The sequence below is a fragment of the Chionomys nivalis genome, chromosome 3 (genome assembly GCF_950005125.1).
Source record: "Chionomys nivalis chromosome 3, mChiNiv1.1, whole genome shotgun sequence".
Classification (NCBI taxonomy): domain Eukaryota; kingdom Metazoa; phylum Chordata; class Mammalia; order Rodentia; family Cricetidae; genus Chionomys; species Chionomys nivalis.
In genome coordinates, this window is record NC_080088.1 from 97,206,300 (window position 1) to 97,231,427 (window position 25,128).

At 45.2% G+C, this 25,128-nt stretch overlaps 1 protein-coding gene across 4 annotated transcripts in view; it reads left to right on the forward strand.

Moving 5' to 3' along the window:
* Nucleotides 1-25,128, forward strand: part of Col26a1 (collagen type XXVI alpha 1 chain) — a 144,238-nt gene that overhangs the window by 46,539 nt on the left and 72,571 nt on the right. For 2 of the 4 annotated variants that reach the window (XM_057765534.1, XM_057765533.1), the window contains exon 3: nucleotides 4,059-4,162. In XM_057765534.1, coding sequence (XP_057621517.1) covers nucleotides 4,059-4,162 — 104 coding nt within the window. The remainder of the gene's footprint in view (nucleotides 1-4,058; nucleotides 4,163-25,128) is intronic. The other 2 variants (XM_057765532.1, XM_057765531.1) reach the window with 1 other exon arrangement.

A 25,128-nucleotide genomic window follows, 5' to 3' on the forward strand; every position in this document is an offset into this window, starting at 1 on the left:
TTAAATGTTCTGTATGGTAATAATAATTATTTTTGTGTTCATGTGCAAATGCACTTGGATGTTGGCCACTTTAGAAAAACAATTAAAGATTAAAAATATTTTATTTGAGACAGGGTTTCTTTTTTTAAAATTATTTTTATTGAACTATATATTGTTCTCTGCTTCCCTCCCTTCCTCTCCCCTCTCCTCCTTTCCTCTCCCATGGTCCCCATGATCCAAATTTACTCAGGAGATCTTGTTTTTTTCCATGTATTAGATCCATGTATGTCTCTCTTAGGGTCCTCTTTATTGTCTAGGGTCTCTGGGATTATGAATTATAGGCTGTTTTTTCTCTTTATGTCTAAAAGCCTTATGAGTGAGTACATATGATATTTGTCTTTCTGGGTCTGGGTTACCTCACTCAATATGATGTTTTCTAGATCCATCCATTTGCCTGCAAATTTTAAGATGTCATTATTTTTTTCTGTTGTGTAGTACTCCACTGTGTAAATGTACCACATTTTCCTTATCCATTCTTTGGTTGAGGGGCATTTAGGTTGTTTCCAGGTTCTGGCTATCACAAACAAGCCTGCTATGAACATAGCTGAGCACATGCCCTTGTGGCATGGTTGAGCATCCTTTGGATATATACCCAAAAGTGGTATTACTGGGTCTTGAGATAGGTTGTTTCCTAATTTTCCGAGAAATCACCACACTGACATCCAAGGGGGTTGTACCAGTTTGCACTCCCACCAGCAATGCAGAAGTGTTCCCTTTTCCCACAACCTCTCCAGCATAAGTTGTCATCAGTGTTTTTGAACTTGGCCATTCTTACAGGTGTAAGATGGAATCTCAGAGTTGTTTTGATTTGCATTTCTCTGATGGCTAAGGATGTTAAGCATTTCCTTAAGTGTCTTTCAGCCATTTTAGATTCCTCTTCAAGACAGCGTTTCTCTGTAGCTTTGGAACCTGTCCTGGAACTAGCTCTTGTAGACCGGGCTGGCCTTGAACTCACAGAGATCCGCCTGCCTCTGCCTCCGGAGTGCTGGGATTAGAGGTGTGTGCCACCACTGCCTGGCTTTAAAATTGTTTTTAACTAAGTGTATGGTGTGTGTCTGAGTATAGGTATGTCCACGTGAGTTCAGGTGCTTGTGGAGGCCAGAGGCATTGAGTCCCCAGAGCCGGGTTACAGGCAGTTGTGAGCTGCCCAGTGTGGGTACTTGGAATCAAACTTGGGTCTTCTGGAAGAGCAGTGCATATTTTTAATCACTGAGGCACCCGAAAGCCCCTCAGAACAATGTTAAAAGGTATTTTATTTCGTGTATACAAGTGCTTTGCTTGCATGTGTATATGTGCACCATGTGTGTGCGGCCTCAGAGTCCAGAAGAGGGAGTCTGATCCTGATCCCTGGAACCAGAGTTATGGCTGTGAGCCGGGTGCTGGGAAATGAACCTGGGTTCTCTGTAAGAGCAACAAATAGCCGGGCGGTGGTGGCGCACGCCTTTAATCCCAGCACTCGGGAGGCAGAGGCAGGCGGATCTCTGTGAGTTCGAGACCAGCCTGATCTACAAGAGCTAGTTCCAGGACAGGCTCCAAAACCACAGAGAAACCCTGTCAAAAAAAGAGCAACAAATACTCTTAACAACTGAGCCAACTCTCCAGCCTTCTGGCTACCTATTTTGAGACAGGGTCTGTCACTGGCTTGGAACTCACAAGTAGGCTAGACTGGCTGGCCAGTGAACTTCAAGTGTCCTCCTATCTCTGCCTCCCTCATTCTGGGATGACAGATGCATGCTGCCACATCCAGCATTTTTACATGAGTGCTGGGGATGTGAACTTGGGTTCTCATGCTTGAACAGCAAGCACCTTACCTGCTAAGCCATCCCTCCAGTCCGGTACTTGAATTCTGACTAGCATCATCACTTAAGACCTGGACTGGATGGAGTACCTCTGAGGTGCTCAGAGGCTGGGAGAGAGGGGGCAGTGTGTGTCACAGTCTGTAGAAGGGGCTGTCCCACCCCAAGGAAAGCAGGGGCTTGTAACGAAGCCCTGGAGTGCTTCTAAAACATAACTTGGAGGGGACGCTCAAGAATTCCTACAAGCCAAGCTCTATTTCTGAAATCCAATTTTAGAAACGGCCGTGATTTGTGTGTTTTCCTGTCAACAGGATAGCTCCAGATGCTGCTACCAATTAATTCGTCATCTCTCCATTTGCCAACTGAGTCACCCCGTGTCAGTGGATTTAAGTGTTGGTGAAGTCATGTAGCCTTCCGTGAAAGGGGGATTGGTGCAGACATGTTTGGGGAGAGCGCTGAAGTGACGCACATGAACCCGGACTTGTGATCTTTGACCATATAGGTGTTCTCTTCGAGGCAGGGTCCCACTGTGAATAGCCTAGGCTGGCCTCAGAAATGAGGTCCTCCAGTCTCAGCCTCCCCAGGCACTGGGATCACAGGTGGGCACCATAACACTGAGCTGGATTTCATTTTTAACCTTTCTTTGTGTGTGTGTGTGCGTGTGTGTGGGCGCATGTGCGTGTTCTCGAGTGTGCATACACATACATGCATGTATGCAGAGTGCACTCGCAGCGGCAGACTGGGAGTTGGTTCTCTACTTCCTGTGCGAGTCTAGGGGGTTAAATTCAGGCCACCAGCCTAGCAGGAAATACCTATTTACCCCTCACACCATTACACCAGCCCCTCAACCTCACTTTGCGAAACTCCACCTGGAGCTCACGGTTTTGGGTAGACTGGTTGGCCAGCAAGTCTCGGGAATTCTCCTGTCTCCACTGAGAGCTGGGATCATGAGTACACACTACAACACCGGGATTTTGAATGCGGGTTCTGCAGATGAAACTCATATCTTGTATGTGCAAGGCAAGGACTTTACCGACAAGGCTGTTCCTTCCCTCAGCCCTGCTTTTCACCTTCTTCATGTGTCTAGCAGCTCCAACTGTCTACCATGGCTGTCCGAGTTTTAATTGAAATGCATTTGCTGAGGGTGAACACCTGCAACGCCCACAGTACAACTCCAGGATGACTCAAGAATTTGAGACATCTCCCCTCAACAAGTAGATGTATTTGGAGAGCTAGAGAAAGGAAGGGATGAGCGGGTTCTGCGGTACACGCCTGGGTGATTGTCTTAGTTAGGGCCACTGCTGCTGCTACCAAACACCGCCACCAAAAAGCAGGTAGGGAAGGAAGGGGTTTCTTGGAGGAAGTCAGAACAGGAACTCAAGCAGGGCTGGGACCTGGAGGCAGGAGCTGATGCAGAGGCCATGGAGCAAGCTTACTGGTTTGCTTTCCACAGCTTACTCAGCCTGCTTTCTTATAGAACCCAGGACCAGCAGCCTAGGGATGGCTCCACCCGCCATGGGCTGGGCCCTCCTGCATTGATCACTAAATGAGAAAAACGCCTTACATCTGGATCTCATCAAGTTATTTCCCCAACTGAGGCTCCTTCGTCTTATGACTCCTGCTTGTGTCAAGTTGACACGCAAACCCAGCCAGTACAACGAGCAATTCAGATACTCAGGGGCAGAGACCAGAAGATTGCATGTTCAAGGCTAGGAAGATACAGGATATGTTCACGGCCAGCCTAGGCAACTTAGTAAGACCTTGTCTTAAAGAGAGGGCTGAGGGTGTTTAGTGGGAGAGCCCCTGCCTAGGATCCCCCAGTGAGGGACTGGGGTGTGGCTCAGTGGTAGAGTCCCTGTCTAGAATCCCCCAGTGAGGGGCTGGGGTGTGGCTCAGTGGTAGAGCCCCTGCCTAGGATCCCCCCAGTGAGGGGCTGGGATGGGGTGGGGATGAGGACTTGTCTCAGGGTATTAGAGTGCCTGCCTAGTATCCTCCAATGAGGGGTTTTGAGGAAGCAGAGTGGTGTGGAAGGGTCTCTGATCCCTGCCTGGTTTCCAGGGCTGGTGATTTGTCTAGAGCCACAGAGTAAGTGAACACAAAGCCAGGGCGATGTGTCCACTGTCCTGGTGACCACCTGAACTCTGAGCAGGCACAGTACCTTCAGCAGCCGGTCTGGGGTGGACAGGCACGAGTGCATCCCCACTGACCTCGTCCTTGTGTCAGTTACAGAACTCTCATCAGACCGACCTACCGGGTTTCCTACCGCACGGTGACTGCGCTGGAGTGGAGGTGTTGCCCTGGGTTTACTGGGAGCAACTGTGAGGAGGGTAAGTAGGGGATGGGGCCCCATCATCTAGGCTGGAGGGGCGGTGGTGTTTCCGTCCTCATCCCCAACTGCCCTGTGCCAGCTGCTCCCCTTTCTGCGGACTTTGAGAATGCCCTTCTTTATTTTCCTAAAGATCCCCGAGCCCAGTGCTCTGGGTGCCGAGGTCCACCATGTTTGTGGGTCGTGACGTGGGTTCCTATTTGCCTTGGTTGACTGGGTGATGGGGGAGCCTTATGAGTGGTAGCCCGTTTCCTCTTCTTCTGGCTCTGACACACTCAGAACCGGGGCAGGTACTACTAGTTGTTTGTGGCCAAACCAATACAGATAAAGTTTAACTGGGTACAATCAGGCAGATGCCAGGGTGCCAAGCTGTGCCTGGCTTCCCTCAGTTTCAGTGGAAAAATGGATAGATTGGCCAGGCTCAGTCCTTCCTTCTCAATGCTTCAGGGTCCTGGCACAGCCTGGGCTCTGGTGCCTACATGTGCAATGACTCTTTCTCTGTACTGCCAGCTCCCAAATACCGACACAGAGACTTATTATTAATTATGAAAGCATGTCCTTAGCTTAGGCTTGTCCCACCAGTTCTTACAACTTACATTGACCCATTTATTTTAATCTACATTCTGTTGCGTAGCTCTTTATCTTATCTCTCCATACTGCTGCTTCCTCTGTGTCTGGCTGGCGACTCCACCTTCTTCCCCAGAGTTCTCTTTCTGCCCAGAAGTCCCGCCTATTACTCCTGGCTAGCTATTGGCTGTTCAGCGTTTTACTACACTAATCACAACAGCACATTTTCACGTAGTGAACAAATATTCCCACAACACATGGTGCTATAAATATATATATAATATACACGTTATGTTATCTATAATAAATGTATATTACATATATTAATACATATGTATATTATATATTAATATACGATAATTACACACACATACACACACAAGACTATGTAGGTACACATGGCTGTGTGAATATTGTGAAGGTCAGAAGTCGACCCTGGAACCATCAACCTCATCATTTTGAGACAAGGTTCCTCACTGGGACCTGAGGCTCACTGATTAAGGTAGGCTGGTTGGTTGGGCAATGGGTCACAGGGATACCCCAGTCTCCAGCTCCCCAGTGTGGAGATGGCAGCCAGTGCAAGCAACACATCCAGCTTAGTGGTCCTCAGGCCAAGGCTTGGGATCCCTCCAGCCCCTCAAGTGCATGTTTGACATTTTAAATTTATGAAGCGTATATTTGGGCACTGTCCTGTTATAAATCAGAAAGCACCTATTTATGCTCAGTGTTGAAGTGTAGAAACTCCTAGAATGCCTCTTTCAAAGTAGCCTCGAGTCTTCCTTTGGCAAAAAATTAAAATAGAACCAAAAAGCGGCAACAACAGCAAACCTCGAGACCTTTTTTTGTGCTTATGGAACAACCATTCAAGGCCATGCCTTCTTGTGGACAAACGGTCTTCTACAATGCCTTTTTCAGTGGTTCGGGGAGACGGGAGCACACATCATCTATAACTGAACTCCTATTATAAGATATTTGAGTTATTTCCAATTTTTTCATAGCATTCCTATAAACATCTTTTTTAAAAAATAAATTTCCCATATACTTATAATGCACATATGTTTATTTAGTTCTCTCTCTCTCTCTCTCTCTCTCTCTCTCTCCATATGTATGTGGGGTGCATTGCCTGTGTGTGAGTGTGGAGGTCTAAAGAGGATACTGGACACCCTTTACCTTAAAACTTTTTTTTTTTTTTCAGAATTTTCTTTAATGTGTATGGTGTTTTGCTTGAATGCATGTCTGGGCAGCGTGTGCATACTTGGTGCCCACAGAGGTCAGGAACGGGAGGCAGATCCTCTGGAACTGGAGTTCTAGATGTTGGAGAGCTGCCATGTGGGTGCTGGGAATTGAACCCAGGTCCTCTGCAGGATCAGCCAGTGCTCTTACCTGCCGAGCCATCTCTCTAGCCTGCTCTGCCTGCTCTTTTGAGGCAGGGTCTCTCCCTGAATCTGAGGCTCATCTCATGTGTTCTTGGCTTGGTTTGACCAGAAGCCTACGAGCCCCAGCTGTCTTTCTGTCTTGTGCTTGCTGGCTTGGGGGAGTCAATGAGTTTCCTTAAGGTTGCTTACAAGAACATGGTAAGGATACCTACAGTGGTGTGGACAACTCACTAGTGGCTACAACACAGAAGAAAATGCCTCTCCTCCCCAGCAACCACACTGCCTAGAGATCTTTAGGGAGGGTGGAGCTTCCTGAGTCCCTCCCTCCTCCAGGATGGGGTTTTGATGGGCCCAGTCTACCTGACTGCTGCTGAGAGTCTGAGTCCTAATGCTGTGTCATGCCTACAAGACAGAATTCTGGGACACTTCCCACCTCCCTCCAACTTTTTCTTTCTATCCCTTCCCCTGCGGTGTTCCCTGAGCAGTGGAGGGGGTGACACAGTTGATTCTAAGTTGAGAGAATATTGGCGTAGTTCTGGAGTCTACCTAGTGCCCACCAGTAGATGAACCGATGGAGAAGATGCGCCTGTACACACAGTAGATGAGGGGATGGAGAAGATGCGCCTGTACACACAGTAGATGAATGGATGGAGAAGATGCGCCTGTACACACAGTAGATAAATGGATGGAGAAGATGCGCTGTACACACAGTAGATGAATGGATGGAGAAGATGCGCCTGTACACACAGTAGATGAGGGGATGGAGAAGATGTGTCTGTACACACAGTAGATGAGGGGATGGAGAAGATGCACCTGTACACACAGTAGATGAATGGATGGAGAAGATGCGCCTGTACACACAGTAGATGAGGGGATGGAGAAGATGCGCCTGTACACACAGTAGATGAATGGATGGAGAAGATGCGCCTGTACACACAGTAGATGAATGGATGGAGAAGATGCACCTGTACACACAGTAGATGAGGGGATGGAGAAGATGTGTCTGTACACACAGTAGATGAATGGATGGAGAAGATGTGCCTGTACACACAGTAGATGAATGGATGGAGAAGATGTGCCTGTACACACAGTAGATGAGGGGATGGAGAAGATGTGCCTGTACACACAGTAGATGAGGGGATGGAGAAGATGCGCCTGTACACACAGTAGATGAGGGGATGGAGAAGGCGACTCTACACACAGTAGATGAGGGGATGGAGAAGATGCGCCTGTACACACAGGGACTTTTATTGAGCCACAAAGGAGAATGAAATGGTTTCATTTTTTGGGAAATGACTGGGGAACAGAAGTTCATGTTGAATAAAACCAGCCAGGCTCTGAGGGACAATTGGTCTGTGCTTCCTCTCACATCCAAAATATGGATGACATGGTGTGCATGTGCATAAGCCAGAGACTGATTCCAGGTGTCCTCCCCAGGTTTTCTCCACCTTATTTCTGAGCCAGGGTCTATCACCAAACCTGCATCTCATTGTTTCTGTTAGATTTACCGCCCCATGAGCCCCAGTGATCCCTGTCTCTGCTTCTGCAGTGGTGGGGTTTCAGGCACATTGCTATACATACATGTAGTGCTATTTAATTTGTATTTTAATAAATAAAACTTACCTGAAGATCAGACAGTAAAGTGGCCACACTGGTCAACCATACAGGCCAGGCAGTGATGGCACACATCTTTAATCCCAGCCCTAGAGAGGAATATAAGATGGGAGGAGACAGCTCTCAGACACAGTCTCATTCTGAGATTCCTGGAGGCAAGATCACCATTTCAGACTGAGGTAGAGGTAAGAGCCAGTGGCTGACTGCTTTGCTTTCCTGGTCTTCAGGCTGAACCCCAATATCTGTCTCTGAGTTTTTATTATTCATGCTACATTTGGCACCCAATGTTTGGAGTATAAATTCATTAAAATAAAAGTTTGCCTGAGATGTTTTAGTCACTGGCACAGGCCTGAGCTGTGGGTGGGGCTGGAGCCCCATCTGGCCAGGCTTTCTTTTCTTCTTTCCTCAAACCTCTCAATGCCCTGTGAGTTTTTCAGACAACCAGTTCTTACTCCCTCTCTCTCCAGGGTGGGTTGAGGGCTCTCCCTGAACCCCCTTCATGGGCTGCTGCCAAACTAGATAACTACCTTGAAATCCAATCAGATTTTTAACTGTTCTATGCAGCAGCAATAAGCCTCATATCTTCATCAACATTGTTAGCAGATTTGGTAAGACAATTGGGAATTCTTAAAGGGAGGAATTAGTTAAAAGAGAGAGCTTTTCCTATTTTAAAAAATGGGAAAAACATTATAATGGAGGGATTTAGGTCTCTGTATGATAATATACTAGATAGTTTGAAGATGGGACAATTAAATGAGAGGATATCTAATTTAGATGGGATTTATGCAATGTGAATTGAAAACATTATCAACTTTATCATTTTTGTCTTATCACTAAAAAAGTTGGTTAATCTGGGTGCTAAGATACAGGCTTTAGAAAAACCTAATAAAACAGATCCAAGAAATATTCAAATCTAGACAGAGGAATTTAATGGAGACCCAATTTAAGCATTACATTGTAAGAACAGAGAGGAACAGCCTAAGGTTTTCAGACAACCAACCATAATATATTCCTGTAACCTTACAGGAATTGTCAAATGGCAGGGGTTCTGTTACAGCTAACTGGACTCCTGTGCTAGTGTTAGATTTAAGGAGATTCAGGGAAGCAATAGTCTCATGAGGCTTGTATTCACCTTTTGTGAAGCAAATGTTAAACTCTGGCAGTTTGTGATAGAATTATTCCTAACAACTGGATAGAATTGGTTAAAGCTGTTTTAGAGCCTGGTCCACAATTACAATGGAGTGCCTGTTTCAGAGAAGAGACTAAGACTATTGAATAACAGAGTAAAGATAGAGGTAGGGAAATCTCCCAAGATCAAATTCTCGAGAAGGAGATTATATTACCATAGAAAGGCAAGCTGTATAAGATGACCACACCCTGGATTTATGTCACACAGCAGCTTTGAATACTTGGCACAGAACTGAAGAAATAGGAAAGAAAAATTGAGTCATTTACTAAAGTTATACAGGGCCCAAAGGAAGCCTTTATGGATTTCTTACAAAGATTGACTTCAGCAGTAAATAGAATAATATCAAATTTAGAAACTAGGCAAATAACAATTCAATCTCTGGCTTTTGAAAATGTCAATTTTCTATGCAAAAAGGATAATTAGGCTGGTAAAGGCAAAGGCAGCACCTGTGGAGGAATGGGTCTGAGATACAATACTGAATCTCATGACTATGATGATACATGGATAGAGAGGTGATTTCCAGAGGTTTGAGGAAAAATGGAAATGTCAAGTGTTATAACTGTGGCAAGCAACATCACCATTAAAGGGACTGTAGACAGGGCTCTCCTAGAAACAATGCTTTTTATAAGAATAGTCTGTTCGGAACACCCCTCCCTTCTGGATTATGTGGAAGGTGTAGCAAAGGCAGGTATTGGACTAATGAATGTAGGTCAACAAGGAATATTCATGGTACTCTTTTGCCATTGGGAAACTCCATGAGAGGCCTCTTGCAGGCCCCTAGACCAAATCCAGTTCAATTGTTTCCTGCCATAGGAGAGGAAGCTCCTTCCCAGGGCAATTAAAGAACCTAATGACTAGTGTAAGAAACCATACCGCTCTAGATAATAGAGCAGCTATAGAAGATAAAACAAAAACTTCAGGAGAAACCATAAAGTAAGTATTTTGGCAAACTTTATACATGAACAAAGACCAAAATTAAAAATATGAATAAATGTCATTGTCATGAAGGTCTGGTAGACACAGATGTGGATGTAACAATAATTTCATCAGAATCTTAGCATCCAAGTTGATCCTTCAGGATGTAAATGTTCAATTTTTTAGGGATTTGAAATTTATCTCAGGTAAAGCAGAGTGCAAGATTGGCAAATGTAAAGACTGAGACAGATATTAAAGCCATATGTAGCTAACATAGCCATGGGTTTATGGGGATGTGATTTGTTGCAGCAATGGAATACTCAGATTATCAGTCCCTCAATCTTAAAAACAAACCATAAATTAACATAAGTTTCCAGGAAAAATATTATAAAGTTTTATAAAGAACAGTCACTGACCATTCAGGTTGTACAAGAACAGGGTACAACAGCTGCTGATCTTCCAAAGGCACCAACAGCCTTACCTTTAAAATGGTTGACAGAAAAACCTATATGGGTTAAGTAATTGCCTTTGACAATAGAGAAACTGCAGGCTTTAGAATAGCTGGTACAGAAGCAACTAGATGCTCAGCATGTTGAAGAATCAACCAGCCCTTAGAATTCGCCTGTATTTGTTTGTAAAAAGAAATCTGGGAATGGTAACAGATCTAAGAGCTGTTAACAAGGTGATTCAGCCAAAAGGCTCTCTACAGTCTGGCATTCCTTTGCCTTCTCAATTGCCTAGATGGTGTCCTCTTTTACCTTTGAAAGCCTCCATAAGGAGGATGGGGTCCCACAACGTCGACTCCTCCAGGACTATGATAACACCACTAGCTGAAAAACACCAGCTAAGGACACCTTTAATCTCAGCACTCAGGAGGCAAGTCAGGTGGATGTCTGTGATTCAAGGCCAGCCTGGTTTACAGAGCTAGTTTCAGGACAGGCTCCAAAGCTACACCGAGAAACCCTGTCTTGAAAAACAACAACAACAACAACAAAAAGTTACAAAAAAGTTCAGCTTTGAACTGCGAAGTGCTCAGAACAATTTCTAGATGGCTAGCTGAGATGATTCAGCCTCACAGACTGCTCTAGCCAGGACTTGGCACAAGCTCTGTACTTTCCTATTATGCAAAGACCAGACAACAAATGATACAGCTACCTCTTCCAGGACTTGACAATTAACCCAAATTTTTCTTTTCAGGACCCCCTAAAGATACCATCACCCCCAGACAGTAGGAAGTAAATTTAAGAATATGATGCCCACGTTCCCAAGAGTTGGGGTGGGTGTTTTTTGGTTGTTCAATGGGTTATGGATATTTGTCATTGTTTAGGGGATTGATACAAGTTGTTATTGGTAATGGTCAGGAAAGAAGCTAAACAAAGGAATATTAGATTCAAGGTTCTTGTTTTGAAAAGTAAGAAGGGAGGATATAGATATAAGATAAGGTAGATTATTGAGTCTACTTTTAAAAAGCAACTATTAGTTTTATATTGGATTGGATTTTTATATATTGATACAAATTTGAGATTAATTTTGTTAGAACATAGTGTACATACATTTCTACTCTTGTTCAAGGTATTGTACCTATTACATTTAACAATGTAATGCAAATTTCTAATTCTTGAAAAATATTATTACTAACATTGAGGATAAGGAAATAAAGGTTAGTAGTTAATCACTTATTATAAATGAACTTATAGTCACATTAAGGATGTTTTTAAGGTCAAACAATGATACATTTCAGGTAGACACTTCAAACACTTCAGAGTTCTACAGAATATGGCATTTAAGATGTTTTAATGACATAAGTTCTTTTTTATTTTTTTTTTATGACAATGAGGCATGTCTGATCCTGGCAGCACCAATCTACTTCAGAGAAGATGATGGGCATCAAAGAACTCCACATGGAGTTTACTTTCTTTGTGGCAAAAGTAAGCCACTGGGCAAGAAAGTGCCCCTGCCTCAACTGCTGACAGTATGCAGTCCTAACTGGCAAGCAGGACACAAGAGAGTGACTTCCAAACCTTGCATAGACAAGGCAAGAACAGTCTTTCAGAACCCCTGCCTTATAGAAAAGTCTGTCAGATATTCTAGGCCTGAAGGCTGAATGAAGATGGGTTCCCCAACATTGTAGAGGAACTTTGAGTGACTGTCCAGGCAGCCAGATGTTTCTATCATTTTCCACAATTTTTGGAAGTTGCTTGCTTGCATTTCCTGCTTACTCAGTTAATATTATTTCCTCCTTGTGTCTCTGAGGGAGTTGAAGACTAGATAGTTGTTTTCCTTGTTTACCTAGTGTAGAAAGCAAGTTATGATGGAAAGTAAATTAAGTACAAGACTTTGGACTCACCAAGATAGGATAGATATGGAGTATTTTCTCCGAATTTGTCAAATGCAAATGGACTAGACATTGTTGATGTATTTGTTGCCTGTATATGTTGTATATAGTCATTACATTTATTGTATATAGCTTTTCTTATATTAGTTATAACCTTTTTTTATTTTAGACAAAAAGGGGAAACGGAGTGCATTTTAATAAATAAAGCTTGCAGGAAGATCAGAGAGTAAAACAGCCACACTGATCAGCCTTACAGACCAGGCAGTGGTGGCCACACCTTTAATCCCAGTAGCCACACTAGTTAGCCCCAGAAGCCGGGCGGTGGTGATGCACACCTTTAATCCCCCCACTACAGAGGAATATAAAATGGGAGGAGTCAGGTCTCAGGCTTAGTCTCATCGAGTGGATCCATGGAGGCAGGATTGCCATTTCAGTCTGAGGTAGAGGCTCTCCCTCCCCCACCCCCACAATGGCAGTGCTGGTGACTTGCCCTACACAGAAGGACTATTTCTGGGTAAACAGAGGCCCAAACTCTGAGTTTGTTTACCAGAAATGTCTCTTGATCCTGCCCGAAGATCAACTAACTACCTTAGGCAGGGACATCTAATCCTGGTCAACCCTCAACAGCCCAAAGATACAGAATATCCCTAAGTGGATAAAACAGGATTGTCTTATCTTGCCAAGACAGGGTAGGATAGTCCTAAGAAAGTTCCTTACCTTTAATAATGGTATGCCAGTTATGTTAGGCCTTAGCCAAAGTTGGTTGACTCAACATTACAAACGAGACTTTGGATGATTGCCCAGGTAGTCAGTTGTCTCTGTCAATTGTTGCACATTTTGGATATCTCTCGATTGTTAAGTAATATTTATTCCCTTCTCAGATCTTTGACGGAGTTAAAGATTATATAATTGTAGTTACTCTCTATGTTATTTAGACTCCTTGAGATAAAATGTTTAGCAAAAGTTTTGTTCTCAATATTGTTTGTTATATTTATTATTTGTTATTATTGTATATAGTTGTATTTGGTTTGGTTCTATCTTATTTAGACAAAAGGGGGAGATGTAGGGACATAGCCCCACCCATTGGGGGCGTGTTCGCCTCGGGCTAATGTTTACGGATAAATCTGCCGGGCGTGAGCCCAGCAGCCCTTTTCTTTTGCTCCGCTTTTCCAGTGCTCCGCGGAAACCTGTGGTCCTGTAAGTCTATTTCCTTATTAAAGCTGTATATATCTATATAATCTGTCTACATTCATTTGCGCCACCACACCCCCCCCCCCGTCGATATAATAAAATCGGCTTGCTATCCCCCATTTTGCTCTTCTTTCCCCCCATCCCTTGATCCCCAACAAACCTTTCTTTCTACCATGAAATTGTCTGGCTCAGACCACTGTGCCCTTGTAGCTGGTTGCTTTCCTTTTCTGGTCTTCAGGTTGAACTCCAATATCTGTCTCTGGGTTTTTATTATTCATGCTGCACTTACATGGGTGCTGGAGACCCAACATGGGTCCTCTGTCGGGGTCTGGTGATAGCCCCAACCATAAATTATTTCTCTCTGGTTCCCAATATAAACTATCTTTCTAGACTGGCATGGAGGTGCGGGAATAAAGACACAACTCACATGGCTTTATCGGGAGGGAGATTCTCAGTGGTCCCTCATGAAGTCCTGAGTTCACATCCTGGAGAACTCCTCTCGTTTATTCTCCAAACAGCTTTTATACCAAAACGTAAACTGAGGGGTAAATTCATTAGCATTCTGTTTCTTAGGTAACCAGGTAAATGGCTTTTAGTCACCTCCACATCTACCTGTGCCTGCTGTCACATCTTCCTGCTCTGTATACCAGCTCTGTCATGTAAGCTGAATTAGCACTTCTATTCAGGCATCCTCCAAATTACAAAGAAAGGAGCAAAACAACATCCTGACCTTTTGTTAGGGTAGCCACAGCCTGTCTGGAAGGTTACATGGCCACTTCAGTTACAAACTATGTCTTGAGAGCCTGGCTGTCACAACATGTAGAAATATGGGCCTACAGTCCTCATGCATGTCCAGCAAACACTTTATAGGCTGAGCCATGCATGCCCCTAGCCCCAAAAGACATTTTTTTAAAGTTTCTGACTTGTGCTGAACTCAGATGCTGATTTCTGTCAAGGCCAAGTGCACAAGTACGGCTCTAGTCTTTCTTGTTAGGTCTGGTTTAAGAGTGGTTCCATAGGGTTGGAGAGACGGATCTGCAGTTAAGGGCAACTGCTGTTCTTACAGAGGACTAGAGTTAGGTTCCCAGCACCCATACTTGGTGACTCTCAACTGCCTATAACTCCAGCTCCAGGACATCTGATGCTTCTGGCCTCTTGGAGAGCTCATACAACACATGTGCACACCTCCATACACACACATATATATCTTTAAAATACATGTATATTAATCATATATACATATATGTATATAACACATATGTATATGTGTGTATATAGTTAGTTATATATATATGGCTAGTAGGACATAGTAGGACATGGGATTTAATATAAATTAAAAATATAAAATTAAATGTATATTTAATATATTAAACTAAATATGTATTTTTAATATCTATCTATCTATCCATCCATCCATCCATCCATCCATCCATCCATCCATCTATCTATCTATCTATCTATCTATCTATCTATCTATCTATCTATCTATCTAAAAATTAAATCCCGTGTCTTACTAACAGGTGTCCCTCCGGTTAGTGGTGTCCATGTCCCTTGCCTTGCATGTGATACAATTTAGAGAGATCTTCCAGCCTGGTGCCGCATACTGCCATTGTACAGCTGTGGAAACCAGAGCTCTGAGGTAGAAGCAAGTTCGTCAGGTCACCTAACTAATGAGTGTCCGGTACAGAGCTGGAACTCGGTGCTGTAGGAAGTCTTACAGCTTGTGGTTACCCGCCCACTGGGGCGTGGCCTCCTATACCATGTATGCTGATGCAGAATCGGCTTCCGCCCTCTTTTCCCGACCCTCTTCGGTTCCAGTTACGGATTTCGGTTTCTGATCTCCGTTCCAGCAGAGGATTCTGATTTGTGAGTCTACCCCTAAATAAATAACCGTCTATTTCTCAATTCTGAGCTAGTGTGGGATTTTTTTTTAAGCGACTGTCATCAACTCAGCTTCTTTTCGCTGCCTGGAAGTTTGAAGGTTTAGGGAAATCTCCCCAAAGCCATCCTAGCCGAAGCCTGGACCTGGCTTTCCCCGGTATCCACAGTGATACAGTTCCTAGCGACTTCGCAAGCAAATCAGTCCCATTTTAGGGGCTTGTCATAGTTTGAATAGGAAGTGTCCCCCACAGGCTCACGTGTTTTGACAGGAGTCCCAGCTGGTGGCACTGTGAAGATTGTGGGACCTTTAGGAGGTGGAGACTTGATGAAGGAAGTGAATAATGGGGGTGGGGTCAGATGGGGGGTGGGGTCAGATGGGGTGGGTGGGTGGGGTGGGCTTGGGGGTTTGTTGTAAAATTTTTCTCCCTAATGGGGAGACTAAGCAATGTCTACCCCCTACCTTGTGAGGTGTCAATAACAAAGTAAAGTTCCATTTCACCGAAGTTCATCCTGGGGAACCAATGAGTTTGCTGAGTTTACTTACAGATCATGAATGAGAGAGAGGTCAGAGGTTAGAGTGTAGGGAACCCTAAAGCAGTTTTACTGGAAGGTCTGACCAGCGTGGATGTGATTTCTGAGCCTATGTACCCTAGCCCCTTCCCTGAGTCGCCCATGGTCACATGAAATTAGGGCATAATGTCAGGGGGAAGTGACCCTCCCCACCATATTGTTCTTTGCACCAATCCCAGCTGTGATGACTTTGCACGCCAATGGTCCTGTGAAGAAGGTGCTTGTTTGCCTCTGAGATAGTGCAATGCAACAAGTTTGCAGCCCACTTACTGTCTGCTCTCTGCTTCCTGTTCCTCTAAGAAGGGAGGAGGCAGGGATTCCTAGCGACACATTCTCCTACCACCATGGAGTTTCTTGCTGCTGTGCCTTCCTCTCCTCTAGCGACTGTCGCTGGAAACCATGAGCCGGAATAGATACCTGTTGCAGGGAGGCTACTTGTTCTTCCCAGCCGCCCAGCTAGCTTAGACCCGAAATAATCACACAGAAACTGTATTATTTGCAATACTGTTTGGCTAATAGCTTAAGTGTGTTTCTGGATAATTCATATCCTAAACTAACCCATCTCTATTAATCTGTGTATCGCCACGGGGCAGTGGCTTACTGGGTAAAGTTCCAGCATGTCTATCTCTGATGGCAGCTCCATGGCAGCTCTGTGACTTCCCCCTTCTTTTTCCCATGCTATAGGCCCCGCAGTTTCTTTATTCATTAACCAATAAAAGCAACACATAGACAAAGGATTGCCCATACCAGACTCCTCTTGTCCTAAAGAGCTTCTTGTCAGGTATTTGGTCAGGGCAACCAGAAAAGTAACTGACAAGAGTGTCTGAGGGATTTGTAAGACTTGTAACAAGTTGAAGGACTCAACCAGCAGGAGGTAAGTTGAACCTAAGTGTGGAATTGTTCTTTTTCTTTCTTTCTTTGTTTCTAGCTGGAAATAAACCTGGGAAGGCAGGAAACAAATCCCCAGAGTCTCTTTAGGAGCAAGGAAAGCCTGGGGCTGAGGTGTTTAGTCAGTGCCTTAGAGTGTGGAGCTGATTGATTTGAGTCCAAATGAGGTTGCCCTTTCACCCTGCTTATACGCTCTGTGTATGAGCCTGTTTATATTTTGAATGGCAGAGGGTTCAAAGCTAGAAGGAATTCTCCTAGGAGGGGCTGAGGCCACCCCTGGTCAATCTGCAGAGCTCAGGGTTTTAGGGAAATGGTTCCCAGTGAATCTAGGAAGTCTTTATGGCTTGTCTTTCATGGCTGCCATTGAAGTGGGATTTGGGCAAATATGGCCACTTATTAAAATGTATGGCAGACATAGGGAGTTCCAGGCACTGTGTTGGATGCATGTGTCACAATATCTCAGATGCAGGGTTGCAAGATGCACCTGGGCAGCTGAGAAGAGGATTCAGTGCTGGGAAAGAACTGTGTGTTTGAAACACTGCGGAAGCCACAGGGGATAGAGATTGGTGAGTAGGGTTTTCGAAACTCCAGACTTGGCTCTATGGCTTCTACTTATTTGCACGGGACCCTATTTCCTGGATATTACCAAACGTCTTTTTTAAAAAATTCCTATCTCTTTCCCTCTAGCTCCTTCCCATTAGTGTTTCTTACCATCAAGAGAAGAATCTTCAGAGCTGGGGTCGTGGCTCAGTGGTAGAGCACCTGCCTAGAATCCCCCAGTGAGGGGCTGGGGTGTGGCTCAGTGGTAGAGCAGTTGCCTAGAATCCCCCAGTGAGGGGGTGTGGTGTGGTTCAGTGGTAGAGCCTAGAATCCCCAGTGAGGAGCATGACCAGGCTTTGAGCTCTGTCCCCAGTGCCTCAAACTCAAACTACAAAAATCAGCTTGACTCTCCATCACCTTTAGTACTGCCTCCTCTTTGCTCTCTGCCCTTTTGTGAGCCTGTTCTGCTTTCCCTGACTCAGGCTCTGGCCTTCCAGAATCTTTTCCAACCCATGAGGCCATGTCTCTGCACCCCAGTGCTGGGATCCCAGATGTCCCCTACCACACCTGGTTTTTCACATGTATTTTCAGGATCACACTTGGGTCCTTACAATTGTATGATAGCACTTTACGGATGAAGCCGCCTCTCACCCCCAGCTGCCACAACATTTGTTTAAATTCTTTTCTTGTGTGTGTATGTGCATATGCGATGTGCATGTATCTGTGTGTCTTTGCAAGTGTGTATGTATGTGGAGGTCCAAGGTTGCTATCAGGAATCATATTCAACCCTTCTTCCACCTTGTTCATTGAACAGAGCCTCTCACTCAAACCCAGAGCCAGCCCGTAATATATCAAGTCTCACTAGCCAGCTTTCTCTAAGGATCCCCAGGCTAGAATTACAGGGGGGCTGCCACACCCTCCAGTATTTATGTGGGTCCTGGGAATTCGAATTCAGGTCCTCATGCTATGTGGCAATTGGTCTAGCCTCTGTGTCAAGACCCTAGCTCCTCCTACACCCACTTCTGACACCTCCTTCTTTAGCATCTCTGGTAGACTTTGTGCCATGGTGAGGACAGAGGGCCAGTTTGAGGGGGTGCGGGGGTGGGGGTGGGAGATGAGCTGAGGCCTCAGTTGCCTCGTTGCATCTGCCTTTACTCTGAAGACACTGACTTGACTTGATGGAAGAGCTCTGGAGCCTGTGATATTCCCATCTCACCCTGAGCCTGTGATAACCCCCATCTCATGCTGAGACTGTGATACCCCCATCTCACCTTGAGCCTGTGATAACCCCATCTCACCCAGAACCAGGCCAGGCACAGGATGGAGTTCTGTTATCAGATCCTTGCTCACCTCCAGCCATGCCACCATGGAGCCCCATGTGGCACATGAACCTGCATGTGTCAGCTGCCTGATTTTTTTCTGGAAAGCTCTTGTTCAGCTCACGAAACACTTTGTGTGGCTTCTGGTCTGTCTGCACGTCCAGAACACTCTTAGCCCGTCCCTCAGCCACGCACTTGGCAATGGGCTTTTCAGCGGGGCAGGGTAGGGGGACTCTGGGCAGATCACTGCCCCTGCCTGTGTGTGTCCTCACTGCCCAGCAAGCCCATGCCACTCCAGGATGGAGACTTCAGCAGAAGACAAGGATGTCCTGGGGTTGGCAGTGAGGTTCAGAGGATGTTAGTGTCCCTAAGCCACTGCCGCTCCTCAGGGGCTCTGTGCTGATTTACACCTTGCCCATGTCCATCAGGAAGGGCCTTTGTGGTATAGTATTTTGTCGTAGCTGTTTTTTTTTTTTTTTTTTTTTTTAAAGTAGGCTCTCATTATGTAACCCAGGCTAGCGTCCAACTCAAACCCTGCTGCCTTAGCCTCCTGAATGCTGGGTTTATAGGTATGTGTCTCCACCTCAAGCTTCAAGAACCACAGTTCCTCTCCCTCCTCCCTCTTCTCCTTCTTTTTGAGACAGGGTTCCATGCGTCCAAGGCTGACCTCGAACTCTCTTTATAGAGTCCTGTGTCAAGATATCCTGGGGGAAAGGAATTCAAGCATATCCTTTCCATTCCCGTGTGTGTGTGTGCGTGTGTTTGTATGTGTGTGTGTGTGTGTGTGTGTGTAAGGCAGAAGTTGACATCAGATAGTCTCTCTCAGGAGCCATCTACTTTGTTCTTCGAGAAAACGACTCTCACTGGGGCCTGGGGTTGTTGATTAAGGTAGACAGACTGACCACAAGTCCCCAGGATCCCACCTGTCTCTGCATCCCCAGCACTGGGAGTATAAGCATGCACCATCATGCCCAAGCCTTTTACATAGGTATTAGGGACTGAACCCCGATCTTTGTATTTGCCTGGCAAGCACTTTACCAACTGAGCTACCTCCCAGTTCCGTCTGTCTGTCTGTCTGTCTATCTATCTATCTATCTATCTATCTATCTATCTATCTATCTATCTATCATCTATTCTATCTATCTATCTATCTATCTATCTATCTATCTATCTATCTTCTATCTTCTATCATCTATCATCTATATCTATCTATCTATCTATCTATCTATCTATCTATCTATCTATCTATCATCTATATCTATCTATCTATCTATCTATCTATCTATCTATCTATCTATCTATCTATCTATCTATCATCTATCTGTTTATCTATCTATCCATTTTATCTATCCATCTATCATCTATATCTATCATCCATCTCTTTCTCAATATATATATATACACATATATATGTATATATATAATTTACTTATTACAGTGCTTGGAATTGAACCCAAGGCCTCACACGTGTTAAGCAAGTGCTCTACCACCAAGCCATATTCTCAGCCCTGACTTCCTCTTTTATGGGGGTTCAGAAGCCACAAGGACATGCAGCCCTCAGCATTTGGCCATGGCTTGGGTCTCAGCTTGGAGCTTCTGCCGGGGTGGCAGTGTCCACACACGGTTGGAGCTCAGACCTGCTGCATGGGTAGGCCTGGCAGGGACAAGCTTGCTACAGTCTACCCCAGCCTCAGTTTCCTTATCCATAAAATTGCGACTGGGGCAAGAATCTTGCAGCCCAAATGTTTCCATCTCCTGATCCTCTATGACCCGGCAGAGTACTCTGGCAGACAGGCCCACTTCTTGTAAGGAATGCTGTTTTGGAGACTAAAGCCTGCCGTGGGCAGGTGACAGAAAACATGCAAGACCCAGAAATGGCTTTGCAGGCTGTGAAGACCAAGCAACTATGTGAAGATCAGTCTCAGCGAGTCTAGACTCCCCTTCTCTGAAAAGACTGAAGGCTCCATATGGCATTTGAAAGAATATCTTTATAGATAAAGATATGTAGTCGTATCAGAGTCCCACAATAGCCTGGAATGGAGTATAGCAAAGGTGTATTCATTTGGGGATAAGCTCACAGTAAGGGTAGTGATCTGAAGTCCTCGGTGTGTGCTGGGACCTGGAACCAAATCTTGCAGAGAAAAAAAGAAGGAGGGCCGCCCATGCTTTTCATCTGCATTTATAGCACATGAGACCACACCCAAAGTGGGCCGGCATCTTAAAGGCTATTGGCTGAAGGAGTTCCTACAACACCTCCCCCTTATGTATAAATAAGGGAGTTCTTAAACCTAATACAAAACTATATACAATGATAACAAATATTAAGTATTGTCCAGGGAAAAGAAGAGGCAAAAACGTACATAAAAATTAGAATTACAACTAGTATGAGCAACATCAAACAAGAAACATATAATAAATGTTTTAATAGTTATCCAATCCTAAGGCATCTAAGTCTTTTTTTTGGGGGGGGGGGTTTCGAGACAGGGTTTCTCTGTGGTTTTGGAGCCTGTCCTGGAACTAGCTCTTGTAGACCAGGCTGGTCTCGAACTCACAGAAATCCGCCTGCCTCTGCCTCCCAAGTGCTGGGATTAAAGGCGTGCGCCACCACCGCCCGGCAGCATCTAAGTCTTATATTAAAAATAGCTTGACTAAGTCATGAGAGGAAAGTAACTATGACTATCTAGTCTTCAACCCCATCACAGACCTGAGAAGGGTTTAATATTACATAAGTAAACAAGAAGTACATTCAAGCAACTTCTAGAAGGTACAAGAAATGACAGAGACAACCTAGGCAATCACCCAAAGTCTCATTTGCAACATTGGGGCAACCCACTTTGGCTAAGGCCTAGAGTACCTGACAGACCATTTTCACAGGCAGGAAAACTTGGAAAGCTGTCTTACCCTATCTTGGCAAGGTTTGGTGGTCATTTTTGCTTGTATCCTGCTTGTCCAGTTTGGACACCATGCATTTTGTCAGTAGTCAAGACACGGGTATCTTAAAGGCTATTGGCTGAAGGAATTCTCACAACAAAGAAATGAACAGCATTATGTTTCCTTCTGGTATCAAACTGGTAGTTTCACAGAATCTAGAATCCCCAGGAGACAGCTTCTGGGCATGCCGAGGAGGGGCTTCTAGATTAGGCTAATTGATTAGAAAGACCCGCCCTAAAGGTAGGTTGATGGAGCGATTGTTAAGAGCACTTGCTGCTGTTCCAGAGGATGATAGTTCAATTCTCGGGCCCCTACATCCGGTGGCTAACTCCTGAAATGTTCTAGAGGCCTCTGGGGAGCCTCGAACACTGCATTTTAGGGTATGGATTTGGGTTGTGGTTCCTGGTTCCCACAAGAACTCCCTGAATGTTATTTGAGGTAACGTCTGGCTCCATAGCCCGAACTGTCCTGGAACACTGTGTAGCCCAGACACTGAACTTGAGAACCCTCTCACTCAGCCTCCCCCAAGGCTGAGATTCCAACCACTGCCGTGCCCGTCTCTCTCTATGTATTATCATGCAACAGATGTGTCTTAGTTAGGGTTGTTATTGCTGTGATTAAACACCGTGACCAAAGCCACTTAGAGATGGAAGTCTTCCCCCTACCCCCACTTTACAGCTTGTGGTCCATCGTCTAGGGAAGTTAGGCAGGAACCTGGTGGGTAGGAATTTATGCTGAGGTCATGGAAGAGCACAGCTTAGGTTGCTCCTCAGTTTGCTCCTCATGGTTTGCTCAGCTTGTTTCTCGTACCATCTGGGTCCACCTGCCCATTGCTGGCACCACCAACAACTGGGCCTTCCCACCTCAGGCATCAATCGAGAGAATGTTCCACAGTCTTGCCTACAGGCCTGTAGCGTAAACTCTAATTGGTCTTAGTAATAAGAGCCCGGAGTCAGATATTAGGAAGTGAAAGCTGAAAGATCAGAGAAGCAGAGCAGCCAGCCATTAGTTCTTACCTCTACTGGATCCTCAGACTAAAGGACCAGACCTCAGGCCATAGGACAGGACTGCCTGCCCCTCCGAATCCTCAGACTGAATGCTGTGAGCTCTTGTCTCCTGCCTTATACTCCTTTCTCGGCCCAGCCACATCACTCCTGACTCCAACTCCCAAGTGCTGAGATTAAAAGGGTGGGATCCCAAGTGCTGGGATCAAATGTGTGAGCTCTGTTTCTCTTTTAGACTGATTCAATCTCGTTTAGCTCAAGGTGGCCTTGAACTCACAGAGACCCATCTGCCTGTCTCCCAAGTCCTGGGATTAAATGTGTGTGCCACCATTGCCTGGCTTCTGTAGTTAACTAGTGGCTAGCTCTGATCTTCAGGCAAGCTTTATTTGTTACAGCACAAACAAAATATCACACAGGCCAATCCTATGAAGGCATTTTCTTAATTAAGATTCCATCTTGGGCTGGAGAGATGGCTCAGCAGTTAAGAGTACTGACTGCTCTTCCAGAGGTCCCGAGTTCAGTTCCCAGCAACCACATGGCTTACAACCATCTATAATGAGATCTGGTGCCCTCTTCTGGCCTGCAGGCACATATAAAGGCAGAACACTGTATACTAAATAAATAAATATAAATAAATAAATAGATCTTTTTAAAAAAAGATCCCGTCTTCCCACAGGAACCTAGCTTGTGTCAAACTGGTGTGAAGACTAGGCAGCACAGTTTGCAAAGGTTGACCTTGTGTTCGCTATTCCCGTGTATCATAAAGATGCTACCCTTGAAGACTGGGGAGATGGCTCAGCATTTTTGCTTGCCCGGCAGCAGTAAAAACCTGGGTTCAGATCTCTAGAAGCCATAGGAAATAGTCAGGCATGGGGGTATGCACTTATAACCCCAAAACCTGGGAGGCGGAGACAGGTTTCCTGGAGCTCATTGGCCAGCCAGCCTCACAGAAATGGTGAGCTCCAGGTTCAGTGAGAGACCTCGTCTCAAAGAATATAGCAGAGAGTGACTGAGGAAGATCCTCAGTGCAGACGTCTGGCCCCCACATGCATGCATATGCTTGTATATATGAACACACACAATATATACTATATATGTATATATATGCAATAAATATGGCAAACAAGATGGCTCAGTGGGTAAAGGTGTCTGCTCCCGAGCCTGATAACCTGAGGTCTGTCCTTGGAGCCATACATTGAAAGGAGAGAATTCCTACAAGTTGTTCTCTGACTCCAACATATGTGCCCTGACACACACACACTCTCTTTCTCTCTAGACACAGCAAATAAATAAATATTAATATAAGTAGGGGCTAAAGATATGGCCCAGCATTTAAGAGCAATGCTGCTCTTAAGAGAACTCTTGCTGTGTCTCACAACTATCTGTAACTCTTATTTCTATGTGATCTGCTGCCCTCTTCTGGCCTCTCCAGGCATCTGCACACACATGGTACACAACACTCATGTAAGCACACACATGCATATTTTAAAAGAATCTTTTAAAAAACAACCCAAGATTTAAAAGATTCCTGTGTGAGCATTAGCTCTGAGTCAAAAGGTGGAGGAGGTGCTGGTCTCTAATAGAGAGGCATGCTATGGTTCTGCCCTCCGATGAGGTCTCACCTAGGGGGTCTTTCTCCTGTCATCAGGCCTTGAGCTTTGCTCCGGCAATGCCCATGGCTGAATGACAGGGCCATCTGGACCTGGTGGTTGAAGTCTCACAGTGGTCACATGTGGGTGGGTGTGATCAATCAATCACGGGACTACCTGATTCTAGCTCACATGAATCTTGTGTCTGAGGTCATCGTCTCTCATGTCCCCTCCAAGAGAGCATGAGGACAGCTTCCTCCCAGCCGACTCTTCCACTGTTCATTTCAATTCATGACGTGTGCCCACATGCTCCTTGGAGTCCTTAAATCCTGGAATCCATGGCTCAGACCCTCCCACCTCCCAGCTAACGTGTTCCAGGGGCTTCTAGAAGAGTCTCTAGCTCTGTGTCCCAGGGAATGTGTTTGGCTCTTGGTTCCTAGCTCACACAAGAATCCCCTCAATGTTCTTTATGGCCAAATATTGCCTGTATTTCCCGATGTGGGTTTGGAATGTTCCAGAATTTCGTGCTCGCTCTGCCTTTTATAATGCAATCGTTTATTGCCCGGGCCTCTTGTTCCACACTCCTTTATAGCTCTGCAGTTTTCTTACTGCTGTCTTAATTGCCTGTGTGTTTGTCTTCCCAACTAGTCAGCCTCCGAGAGAATAGCCTCTCTTTGCTCTTTAATTGTTGCTGGGACCTTCTCCACCCCCGCCGCCGCCCCCACAGCGCTGAGGGTTGAACTCAGCATCTCCCTCAGACAAACAAATGCTCTACCACCGAGCCACACCCTCAGACCCTGACTTGGGGATTCCAGGCAAGCACTTTACTACTGAGCTACACTCCAGCCATATTTAACATCCTTTGACTTAATAGTATTTTCAACATATGAAGGATTTGTGGAGATGTAAACTCACTGTAAGCTGAGGAGCAGTGCCTGTCCATCGGCATGTGTGTCTGTGCGTGAGAGCGTGGAGGTGCAGTGTGTAGTTAGTGTATGTGTAACAAGCCGTTAAGACCTCCTCTTGACGTGAACAGATTCCTCAGGAAATGTGTCTAA